Genomic DNA, 13,761 nt, shown 5'->3' on the forward strand with positions numbered 1-13,761 from the left:
TGGGGAATGGGCTACTTGGGTGATGGGTATTAAGGAGGGCACTTTTTTTGTGATGAGCACTGGATGATGTATGCAAATGACAAATCACTGAATTCTACTCCTGAAACCAATATTGCACTGTATGTTACCTAACTAAAATTAAAAGAAAAAAAGAATGAGAAAAATAAAATGTTTCCTTTTACCTTCACTTATTCCTTCTTTGATACTCTTCCTTACTTTATACAGATTCAAGTTTCTTACTTATATTATTTTTTATTTCTCTAAAGAACTTCTTTAACATTTCCTGTGAGGTAGGTCTACTGCATTAAATTCCCTCAATTTGTCTGAGAGTCTTTATTTCTCCTTCACTTCTGAAGGATAATTTCATAGGGTACAGAATTCTAGGTTGGTGGATTTTATTCTGTCAACACTTTAAATATTTCACACCACTCTCTTCTTGCCTGTATGGTTCCTGAGGAGAAGTCAGTTGTAATTCTTATCTGGAGATAAATCTCACAGTATTGTGGGGACCTACCTCTGCCTGGGTTCCCCTGGGGTTTTTAACTCTTAGAGTACGCCAGGACTCCAGAAATTTATCAATTACAGTTAGGTTTTCCTGTCCTGACACTGTTTCCTATGGAGGTTTGTGAGTCTCTGCTCTGGCCAGCAGCGCCTTGTTGTATTTGCCTACCTGTGTCTCCAAATTCAGAGACAGTGGTTTCCCTTGTGTCCTCACCTCTTAGGGATCCAAGAAGAGTTATTGATTTTTCAGCCTATTAACTTTTCACTTGTTAGGACGGTGTGGTGACCTATATGTGGAATTCCCCCCTTTTTTTATCCATAAGATTTCTCCTTTAAGTTAAATTTGTCTTATGCCTTGTAATTTATTTTAAAAATTGATTAAGTATACAAATAAAATACTTATTTAATAATAAAATTGTAAAATTGAGGCTTTCTTTGGGATCATTTTTTGCAGGATATTTTATGTAGCTAAAAAAAATAGGACAATGAATTTCAACTCTGCCCCGATGAGCTGTGTGATAAGATCTTAAGCAAGTCCCTAAGCCTCAGTTTCCCCATCTGTAAATCAAGGACAATAATATATACTTTAAGCCATTATTCTCATTATTCTGAAGAGTAAATGAATTAATGTATGCAAATTGCCAAATAGGGCATTGCATAGTTGCTCAATTATGTTACTATTGTTGCTATTTCATATCTTTAGTCTTTTAGAAAATAACATGATTAATCAATTGACTAGAATAACATGGCCTAACAGATAACACATAGATCATTTATACTGTCCATGACAGTGCCTATGATAGCTGCTTTGACAATGGAAATCACCAATGTTAATATATGACTTAAAAGTAGATATCATTTTATTCACATTGGTCAACTATAATTTGCCTATACATTGCACATATAGTAAGTCATATTTTGATATATAACTGTAGGTTTTTTTCCTCCCACTGCTTCCTTGCACTACTTACCTTTTCCTGATCATTTAGATAATAGAACTTAGCAGGCTAGAGTCAGGACACAACTACTCAGAATTTAGAAGTCATTTATCAGCTTTGAGCTTCACATTAGGCTTTTGAAAGAGTCCACAGTAGACACAATAGTGTTAAAATCATAGCTTTCCTTTGCAGAACACGGGGCATTTTGAGAGAAAAATTTGCTGAGCTCCAAAGCACTGAGAGACTTGAAAGACTCATTTTATACCAGGAATCAAAGAGTCAGGAAGAATTCGTGAGTAGAATAACAGGCCCCAAAGAGGTAAAATTTGTCCTACATACAGAAAAAGAGAAGTAAACATGAGCAGAAGAGACCTTGTGATTGGGTGAGGAGGCTGACCACATTAATTAGAGACAACCACTGCAGGTGTGGCATAGGCAAACTCCTCAAGACCAAGAAGATGGGTTACAGCTCTGCAGAGGCCAGTGAGAATGCTGCTTGGACCAGGACCCTTCCCCTGATGACAAACAATGTAAGTGTACTGCCCATCCCCTGCTCCAGGAATTTAGACTACCTCCAAGAAGAAAATGAGAAGAAGGAGAATCTGACTGAATGATTACTCAAAATAGACTGAGTTGTAAGGCAAAAGTGTATGTGACAAAGGCCATTAAGCAGAAGAGCTCATATTCTAATCTAGATTCAGCTATAGAGAAATTTAAAAAATTACTTTATTTTCTAACTGCAGAGTTTATGATTATGTTGAGATATCATATCCACTAACTATATGATCAGGCTTGAGGATACCTCAAGTTTTAGTTCTTCTTGGTTAATCTGAAAGCCTCCATCATCTGAAATGATTTTCAAGATTAGAAAGAGAAAGGAAAGAAAAGAATTTCTCTTTCAAGTAATTCTTTCATCTGTCACAAAATTTAAAATAGGTAGGGGCGCCTGGGTGGCACAGTCGGTTAAGCGTCCGACTTCAGCCAGGTCACGATCTCGCGGTCCGTGAGTTCGAGCCCCGCGTCAGGCTCTGGGCTGATGGCTCGGAGCCTGGAGCCTGTTTCCGATTCTGTGTCTCCCTCTCTCTCTGCCCCTCCCCCGTTCATGCTCTGTCTCTCTCTGTCCCAAAAGTAAACAAACGTTGAAAAATAAAATAAAATAAAATAAAATAAAATAAAATAGGTACATGTATTGTTATCATGGGTATTTCAGAAAACTACATTAAAAACAACTTTCTCAAATAGAACACATTATCTTAAGCAGATTAAACCTATTTTTCTATCTTAATTTAAAAATAATTTTCACAAACATAACTCAAGGTGTTTAGCTATCACGTACAAATATTTTGAAACCTATTATAAGCTTAAAAAGTTTAGAAAGCTAGAATTTTTCTATTATAAACTGTAAATAAAATTATAAAGTATAATTATAAAAATAACCTTTTAAATATGCAAAATACACTGAAATATTTTTATATCATCAGCCTTTGTGTCAGCCTTGTCTTCCGCTGAGCATAGTGGATACTCTCTACAATCTGCAGGTTTAACCATTTTTAGTCTAACTGCATTTCTGAGTCATGCACCAAGGCTGATTGTGTTAACAGCAAAGATAGTTAACATGTTAGACATACTGAGCCATGCTAATTCATAATAGGATTATTAATGTTAGACATAACAAGATTATTTATGTCAGGTTTTATATCAGCTATCCTCTTACTTAGTCGTAGGCACAAAGAAAGGTGAGGAGAAAATGGACTTGAGATACCTTTTTGATGTTGTTGCTTTGAAAGCATTAAGTCCTAAAAGTAAATATTTAAAAACCATTATCCTCAATATTTTTTTTGTTCCTAAAAATTTGATTCAATGGAGCCATAAGAAGGAGCATTTTTATCTTAGTATCAAGTTAAATTTTGAAATGTTGCCATGGACACAGTATATGACTTCCAGTGAGAAAAAATACATGGTAGTGTATACTGGTTAATATTCTTTTTTTAAGAGCTCATATTTGCCTTGCACGATACTATAATATCAATTTCATCACAGAATATTACTAACAAATTTACAGACAGAAAAGTAAACAAAAAATTTTATGCATTGCAACACTCTAAAATTATGTTATCTAATAACAACAAAAAAAAAGATTGCTACCTTCAGAATAAAAAACTGAGTAAAGTACCTGAAGCACTGAACATACAACAACATTATTATAAATGTCAATATTTATGGACTACTGTGAAGGCAGTGGTAAAAAAGCAAGTTTTAATAAAATGTTTGAAACAATCATTTAAAATAAATCATTTAAAATAAATCATAACTTCAAGTGTTTCCTTCTAAATTTTTACCTCATATGATAGTGCAAACAACACATTTATAAAATAAGAATCATGAGTACAGTTTATCTTATACACTCAAAATGTTTATATAGAATCTTGCACTATTCTTACATAAGCATTCCTATTGTCTCTCTACTGTTGTCAATTGTAGGCTTGGAAGGTAAACAGGTAACTGATTCAAAAAAAAAAAGAGAGAGAGAGAGAAAATACATCTGTTATTAAGACAGACCTCTGGTAGTAGATGCTGGTTGTTAAGAATCCAAAGAATTTTCTGTTTTGTTGGCATAGTCTATGTTCTACATTGCCCTTTAGCCACGTTAGTATTTCATTCCAATGCGTTTTCTCAGTTCAGCTGCAGTTTTTTCCAGTTGTTGAATGTTCGATTGCCATTGTCTTCTATTTGACTGAAGCTTGTTCACTTGACAATGCAAACGCTTAAGAATTGCATTATATCTCTTATGTTGTACCTGTTAAAACAAGAGTACACATCCTGAATCTCCCCTCTGCTTTTCCCCCACCAAAGGTCACTCGTTTTGTTTCCAAGTTCCTGCCTTAGCTCAGACCTTCTTTACCGTTATTATGCCATGGGTCCTTTTGACAATATGGTGAAGACTATGGACTCCTCAGAATAATGCTTTTAATGCATAAAATAAGACATACATGATTACAAAAAAAATAAATTAGATCAAAATACAGCTCTGCAACAGCATCAGGAGAATTGGGACAGAGACATCAAATTACTACCATAAAGACAAAGTGAAAACTTGTCAACTGACACTTCACATAAAGTTCTATAAACTTTATGTCATTCTAAGTTTTCATTTTTGCTAATTCTTTAAGTTCAGATAATTCATTGAAACTGGTGAACTAACCCTGCTAATATGTTTACAAAATAAAAAAGGACTTGAAAAGGATTAGAAATAAATTAATATAAACTGAAACATCATATTAGATGTGAAACTATATTCAAAAAAAGATTTTTTATACATTGAATATACTTAAGAGGATATATATTTATATCTATATTTCTATATAAAAACATACATATCCACTATACATAATATATTTATATATTATATCCACTGGTATATACAATAGAATATATTCATAAGGAGAGAATAGTTGCTGAATGTGCACATACTGCTATTCATAGAATATATTCATAGCAATAAAATAACTAAAACAAATTTTTGTTTAATCAGTAAATTTGGTCAGTTGCATAGTAGCATGCTTCTAAAATTATTCTTCAGTAGTAAGCTATGAAACTAATACAGAATGGATCAGAGTAGAGATGTGCAAGGTACCCTTAGTGGGACTCCAGATCACCAGTCATAGCTAGATGTCACAAAAGGTATTAATACACCTAAAGAAAGAATATATCATTAGAAGAGGTTTTGTGAAGAATGTAGCACACACATAGGAAAGTTAAGGAGTCATGTGCTGGTAGGAACTGATTATCTGACAAGTATAATTGTGTTATGGGGATTGGCTCCTTGAGCACCCAGAGCCAGAGTCCAAGAACATTCAAACTCAGATGACTGACTTGATTTCCATGCTCACTAACCAACTCCTGGCTTCCAATGTAGTTCCCTTACAGGGAGAAGCACCAATGGCTGACATAAGTTATCTGGTTTCCTTGAGAATTTTATTATTGTAAATTAATAAGCTGATATTTGAGTTATATACATCAGTTTCTTGTGAACTTACTAGCATCTCTCTATGTCTAAGCAACTCTGGGATACTAACAAGATTAAGTTTCTAAGCTCACAAGGCTAAAAGGCAGTTTGGCCAAGAAGTGACTTTATTTTTTTCTTTTTCACATGCCAATATTTCATTTGTCTTATTTTGTATTATTTTAATTCCAGCTAGTTAACATACAATGTTATATTAGTTTCAGGTGTACAATATAGTTACTGAACAATTCCATACATCATGGAGTGCTCATCATGACAGGTGCGCTCCTTAATCCTGATCATCTATTTCACCCATCCTCCCCACCCGTTTCCCTCTGGTAACTAACTAGAATTTAAATAAAAACTTGAAATTAACAAATAAACAACCCCCCCCATGCATACAACAAATGAACAAAGGGAAAAAAGAGAGAGAGAGGGAGACAAGAAGTGACTTTGTAAAGGCAAAGTTCACATTGTGAGCCTTCTTGAAAGTCAGCCATTTGTTCAGCCTCTACTGATAACATTCAGACTTTGAGATGTGTCTTAATGTTCAAATTTGATTATCTGTAGGCAGCCAAGGATGTAAATGGTTCTGTACAGAAAGTAACTTTTTGCCTCTAGGAAGTGGATGGGCCACTACTCTCATTTAGTTACTGTTTCTGGATAGGAAGAAACAAGCAATAATGAAGGAGAGGTGGTGGTCACAAAACACAGTGGCAAAAAGAAAACAAGGCCCTGTATAAGCCAAATCTGACCTCATCCACTACTGTTTTCTTCCTTCCCTCCATTCTAGCCACACTGCTCTTCTAATCTCTGAGCCCAGGAATGGTCTCATCTTAAGACCTTTGCACTTGCATTTACTTTTTCCTGGAAAGCTCTCACTCAGATCTGCATGCCTAACTCCTTCACTTTTAGGATTTTGCTGAAAGAGACCTTCTCAGTGCAGCTTTTGATGGCTAGAAGATATAATATTTCGCCTTCTCTCTCCTTACACCACATATATTACATATTCCCTTGTCTGCTCCATTTTTTTGTCCTTAATCCTATCCTTAGCTAACATGCCATATATTTTACTTACATATATTGTTTATGTCTATGTCTCCAACTAGAATGCAAGTTCAGGAGGACATGTATCATTAGAAGGGGGTTTGTAAGGAATGTAGCACACACATAGAAAAGTGAAGGAGAGGGGCGCCTGGGTGGCGCAGTCGGTTAACTGGCCGACTTCAGCTCAGGTCACGATCTCGTGGTCCGTGAGTTCGAGCCCCGCGTCGGGCTCTGGGCTGATGGCTCAGAGCCTGGAGCCTGTTTCCAATTCTGTGTCTCCCTCTCTCTCTGCCCCTCCCCCGTTCATGCTCTGTCTCTCTCTGTCTCAAAAATAAATAAACGTTAAAAAAAAATTAAAAAAAAAAAAGAAAAGTGAGGGAGTCATGTGCTATTTGAGACAGTTTTTGAAAATCAAATGGCTGCTACCCTATTTTGAGAAGAATGTTATATAAAATATATTGCTAAATTCCGTATTGTTCATATACAGAGAACAAATTGGTGGTTGCTGAAGGGATATTGGATGGGGGGATGGGTAAAGTAGGTAAAGGGGATTAAGAATGCATTTATTGTGATGAGCACTGAGTAATGTATAAAACTGATATATTGCATAATACCCAAAATGATGTTGTTATGTTATGTTATGTTATGTTATGTTATGTTATGTTATGATGTTATGAAGTCTGTATGTTAATCAAATTTCAATTTTAAAAAAAGAACACCTCATCTATAGGGAGAAAAACAATTTGGATGACAGGATTTTTCATCAGAAATCATGGAGGTCAGAAAGAAGTGGCACAGAATTTTTCAAATGAGGAAAGAACTTTCAATCCAGAATTATTTTATTTTATTTTATTTTAATTTTTTTATATTAAATATAATCTATTGTCAAATTGGTTTCCATACAACACCCAGTGCTCATCCCAACAGATGCCCTCCTCAATGCCCATCACCCACTTTCCCCTCTCCCCCACCCCCCCATCAACTCTCAGTTTGTTCTCAGTATTTAAGAGTCTCTTATGGTTTGCCTCCTTCCCTCTCTGTAACTTTTTCCCCTCTTCCACTCCCCCCTGGTCTTCTGTTAAGTTTCTCAGGACCCACATATGAGTGAAAACATATTCAACCCAGAATTCTATATGCATCAAAAATATCCATCAGGAGTGAAGGGGAAACCAAGACACTCTCAGATGAAAAAAAACTAAAACACTTTGTCACCAGCAGACCTATTCTAAAAGAATGAATTTATTTTTCTAAAGAGACAGGAAATGATAAAAGAAGGAATTTTAGAGCATCAGGTAGGAAAGAAGAATATGGTAGAGCAAAAATTTAGGTAAACAAAATAGACAAAAGAAGAGGTCACAGCTACAGGGTATGATGTTTCTTTTTGAGGTGACGAAAATTTCTAAAATTGAATGTGGCAATGGTTAGAAATTATTGATAAATATACTAAAAACCATTGAATTATGCACTCTCAATGGATTAATTATATGGTATGCGAGTTATATCTCAATGAAGTTGTTTTTAAAAACCGGAATAGTGGTAGCCTGGGGGAAGGAGCACAGAAGAACTTCGTAAGCATGATGGGTAAGTGTTCTATCCTGATCTAGTTGATGGTAATAACAGGTGTAAATATATATCTTAGTCAAAATTAGTCAAACTAAACCTTTTCATTTGTGTACCTACTCTTAACAACAATTTACCTCAAGAAAGAATATTAGAGTTAAAAATTACTAGGTAATTTCAAAATCCTTTCCAAAATACTTTTTACCAATTTACACTCATACCAACAGTATATTAAAATGTAGGTACTCCACAGAGAACTCCCTTCAGATGTAACTTGAATTGATCTTCTGCACAACATATCATAGTGAAACTGGCAAAATACAAAGATAAAGAGAGAATCCTGAAAGCAGCTACGGATAAACGGGCCTTAACATACAAGGGTAGACACTTAAGGTTAGTAGCAGACCTATCTACTGAAAGTTGGCAGGCCAGAAAGGAGTGGCAGGAAATTTTCAATGTGATGAACAGGAAAAAGATTCAGCCAAGAATCCTGTATCCAGCAAGCCTGTCATTCAGAATAGAAGGAGAGAGAACGGTTTTCCCAAACAAACAAAAACTAAAGGAATTCATCACCACTAAATCAGCCCTACAAGAGATCCTAAGGGAGACGCTGTGAGTGAAAGATTGCAAGGACCACAAAGGACCAGACACATCACTACAAGCATAAAACTTACAGATAACACAATGACTCTAAACCCATATCTTTCAGTAATAACACTGAATGTAATGGACTAAATGCTCCAATAAAAAGACATAGGATATCAGAATGGATAAAAAAACAAGACCCATCTTTTTGCTGTCTACAAGAAACCCATTTTAGACTTGAGGACACCTTCAGATTGAAAGTGAGGGGATGGAGAACCATCTATCATGCTACTGGAAGTCAAAAGAAAGCTGGAGTAGCCATACTTACATCAGACAAACTAGACTTTAAACTAAAGACTGTAACAAGAGATGAAGAAAGGCATTACATAATAATTACAGGGTCTATCCATCAGGAAAAGCTAACAATTATGAGTGTCTATTCACTGAATTTGGGAGCACCCAAATATATAAAACAATCACAAACATAAGCAATCTTATTGGTAAGAATGTAGTAATTGCAAGGGACTTTAATACTCCACTTACAACAATGGACAGATCATCTAGACAGAATATAGATAAAGAAACAAGGGCCCTGAATCATAACTGGACCAGATGGACTTGACAGATATATTTAGAACTTTTCATCCTAAAGCAGCAGAATATACATTTTTCTCAAGTTCACATGGAACATTCTCCAAGATAGATAACATACTGGGTCACAAAACAGCCCACAATAAATACAGAAGAACTGAGATCATACCATGCACACTTTCAGATCATAATGCTATGAAACTTGAAAACAACCACAGGAAAAACTTTGGAAAACCTCCAAATGCATGGAGGTAAAAGAACATTGTATTAAGGAATGGGTCAACCAGTCAATTAAAGAAGAAATCAAGAAATATGTAGAAACAAATGAAAATGAAAACACAATAATCCAAACTCTTTGAGATGCAGCAAGGCAGTCCTAGGAGAAAAATACATTGTAATCCAGGCCTATCTCAAGAAACAAGAAAAATCCCAAATACAAAATCTAACAGCACACCTAAAGGAACCAGAAGCAGAATAACAAAGAAACCCCAAACCAGCATAAGAAGAGAAATAATAAAGATCAGAGCATAACTAAACAATATAGAATTAAAAACAACAACAGTAGAATAGATCAATGAAACCAAGAGTTGACATTTTGCAAAAATAAACAAAATTGACAAACCTCTAGCCAGGCTTCTCAAAAAGAGAGAGGGAGAGGATCCAAATAGATAAAATCATGAATTAAGATGGATTTATCACAACCAATCCCTCAGAAATACAAGCAATTATAAGAGAATAGTAGGAAAAATTACATGCCAACAACTGGACAACCTGGAAGAAATGGACAAATTCCTAACACCCACACACTACCAAAACTCAAACCAGGAGAAATAGGAAATTTTAACAAACCCATAACTAGTGAAGAAATTGAATCAGTTATCAAAAATCTCCCAACAAATAAGAGTCCTGGACCCGATGGCTTGCCTGGGGAATTCCACCAGACATTTAAAGCAGAGTTAATACCTACCATTCTCAAGCTGTCCCAAAAAGGAGAAATGGAAGGAAAACTTCCAGACTCATTCTATGAAGCCAGCATTACTTTGATTCCTAAACCACACAGAGACCCCACAAAAAAAGGAGAACTACGAGCCAATATCCCTGATGAACATGGATGCAAAAATTCTCAACAAGATACTGGCAAATTGAATTCAACAGCATATAAAAAGAATTATTCACCATGATCAAGTGGGATTCATTCCTGGGCTGCAGGGCTGGTTCAACATTCACAAATCATTCAGTGTGATCCATCACATTAACAGAAGAAAAGATAAGAAACATGATCCTATCAATAGATGCAGAAAAAGCATTTGATAAAATACAACATCCTTTCTTAATAAAAACCCTCAAGAAAGTTGGCATAGAAGGAACATACTTAAACATCATAAAAGTCATATATGAAAAGCCCACAGCTAGTATTATCCTCAATGGGAAAGACTGAAAGCTTTTCCCCTGAGATCAGGAACACGACAGGGATGTCCACTCTAACCACTGTTGTTTAACATAGTGTTGGAAGTCCTAGCATCAGCAATCACACAACAAAATGAAATAAAAAGCATGAAAACTGGTAAAGAAGAAGTCAAACCTTCACTTTTCGCAAACGACATGATACTCTACATGGAAAACCCAAAAGACTCCACCAAAAGACTCCTAGAAGTGATACATGAATTCAGCAAAGTCGCAGGATACAAAATCAATGTACAGAAATCAGTTGCATTTGTATACACCAATAATGAAGCAACAGAAAGAAATAAAGAAACTGATCTCATTTACAATTTCACCAAGAACCATAAAATACATAGGCATAAACCTAACCAAAGATGTAAAAGGTCTGTATGCTGAAAACTATAGAAAGCTTATGAAGGACTGAAGAAGACACAAAGAAATGGGAAAACATTCCATGCTCTTGGATTGGAAGAATAAACATTGTTAACATGTCAGTACTACCCAAAGCAATCTACCCATTCAATGCAATCCCAATCAGAGTGCACAGAGCTAGAATAAACATCCTAAAATTTGTATGGAACCACAAAAGACTCCAAAGAGCCAAAGTAATGTTGAAAAAGAAAACCAAAGCGGGAGGCATCACAATCCCGGACTTCAGCCTCTACTACAAAGCTGTAATCATCAAGACAGTATATGGTATTGGCACAAAAACAGACACATAGACCAATGGAATAGAATATAGAACCCAGAATTGGACCCACACATGTATGGCCGACTAATCTTTGACAAAGCAGGGAAGAGGATCCAATGGAAAAAAGACAGTCTCTTTAGCAAATAGTGCTGAGAGAACTGGACAGCAACATGCAGAAGAATGAAACTGGACAACTTTCTTACACCATACACAAAAATAGACTCACACTGGATGAAAGACCTAAATGTGAGGCAGGAAACCATCAAAACCCTCGAGGAGAAAACAGGCAACAATCTCTTTGACCTCAGCCACAGCAACTTCTTAATCAACACATCTCTGAAGGCAAGGGAAATAAAAGCAAAAATGAACTATTGGGACCTCATCAAGATAAAAAGCTTCTGCACAGCAAAGGAAACAATCAACAAGATGAAAAGGCAACCAACGGAATGGGAAAAGATGTTTGCAGATGACATACCACATAAAGGGCTAGTATGCAAAATCTGTAAAGAACTTATCAAACTCCACACTCAAAAAGCAAATAATCCAGTGAAGAAATGGGCAGAAGACATGAATAGACACTTTTCCAAAGAAGACACCCAGATGGCCAACAAGCACATGAAAAGATGCTTAATGTCACGCATTATCAGGGAAATACAAATCAAAGCCACACTGAGATACCACCTCACACCTGCCAGAGTGGCTAAAATTAACAAATCAGGAAACAACACATGTTGGCAAGGATGTGGAGAAATGGGAACCCTCTTGCACTGTTGGTGGAAATGCAAACTTGTGCAGCCACTCTGGAAAACAGTGTGGAGGTTCCTCAAAAAGTTAAAAATAGACCTACCCTACCACCCAGCAATAGCACTATTAGGAATTTATCCAAGGGACACAGGAGTGCTGATGCATAGGGGCATATGTACCCCAATGTTTATAGCAGCATTTTCAACAATAACAAAATTATGGAAAGAGCCTAAATGTCCATCAAGTGACAAATGGATAAAGAAGATGGTTTATATGTACAATGGAATACTACTTGGCAATGAGAAAGAATGAAATCTTGCCATTTGCAGCAACATAGATGGAACTGGAGGGTATTATGCTAAGTGAAATAAGTCAGAGAAAGACAGATATCATATGTTTTCATTCATATGTGGATCTTGAGAAATTAACAGAAGATCATGGGGGAAGGGAAGGGGAAAGAGAAAAAGTTACAGAGAGGGAGTGAGGCAAACCATAAGAGACTCTTAAAGACTGAGAACAAACTGAGGGTTGATGGGGGGTGGGGGAGAGGGGAAAGTAGGTGATGGGCATGGAGGAGGGTACATGCTGGGATGAGCACTGGGTGTTGTATGGTAATCAATTTGACGATAAATTATATTAAGATGTACACACACACACACACAATAGAATACTACTTGGCAATGAGAAAGAATGAATTCTCACCATTTGCAGCAATGTGGATGGAACTAGAAGGTATTATGCTGAGTGAAATAAGTCAGTCAGAGAAGGACAGATCATGTTTTCACTCATCTGTGGATCTTGAGAAACTTAAGAGACATCCATGAAGGAAGGGAGGGGGAAAATTAGTTACAAGCAGAGAAGGAGGGAGACAAACCATAAGAGACTCTTAAATACAGAGAACAAAGTGAGGGTGGATGGGAGGGTGGGGGAGAGGGGAAAATGGGTGATGGGCATTAAGGAAGGCACTTGTTGGGATGAGCACTCGGTGTTGTATGTAAGCCAATTTGAGAATAAATTGTATTTAAAAATAATAAAATTCAGGTGCTCCATATCTTCCCAACTGTAATATTGATAATCTAAGGGACTAAATATGGGACCCCATTGTGGTTTTAATTATCAATCCATTATTATTAATTAGGTTCGTCAATTTTACCAGTGTTTTTGGATATTCATGTTTCAAAAAATAAGACTTCTCATATTTTACCCAGTGTTCTACTGGCTTGTTTGACATCTTTTATCTCTTAGTCACTTGTATAAATTACAAATACCTGCTCTCTATGAGTCTTCTTTATTGTAATGGTACATTTTAATAATCCAGAAATTTATGATATTGTCAAAAGCAATATTTAATCATGCAGTTGTGTGTGTGTGTGTGTGTGTGTGTGTGTGTGTGTGTGTGTGTGTGTGTCTTTTAAAAGAAATAGTTCTCTGACACAAATGGTTAAGTTTGTCTCATATATTGTCTTGAATCTTCCTGGAAGTAGTTGTATGTGTTATAAGATAGAAATATAATTTTATTTCCAAATTTGCTTTATTTTCCCATATGGCTAACTTATTTTGTTTGTACCATTTATGATGGATTATATCCGGAGTCTTTTTTCTATTTCATTAATCATTGTACTTCTATTTTGATGCCGCTGATAGTGTCTTACTGTTTC

At 35.9% G+C, this 13,761-nt stretch overlaps 1 protein-coding gene across 4 annotated transcripts in view; it reads right to left on the minus strand.

The window, feature by feature from the left end:
• The window catches only part of CCDC122 (coiled-coil domain containing 122), a 55,432-nt gene that overhangs the window by 19,387 nt on the left and 22,284 nt on the right, over positions 1–13,761 (minus strand). For 3 of the 4 annotated variants that reach the window (XM_025924951.2, XM_086711724.1, XM_086711714.1), the window contains exon 6: positions 3,682–4,236. In XM_025924951.2, the coding sequence (XP_025780736.1) occupies positions 4,087–4,236 (150 nt within the window). In that variant the 3' untranslated portion in view covers positions 3,682–4,086. Of the gene's footprint in view, positions 1–3,681; positions 4,237–13,761 lie in introns of those variants that run through there. The other variant, XR_015252979.1, reaches the window with a different exon arrangement.

This window comes from Puma concolor, chromosome A1, assembly GCF_028749965.1.
Source record: "Puma concolor isolate L17-30 chromosome A1, mPumCon1.1.hap2, whole genome shotgun sequence".
In the NCBI taxonomy this organism is placed as follows: Eukaryota; Metazoa; Chordata; class Mammalia; order Carnivora; family Felidae; genus Puma; species Puma concolor.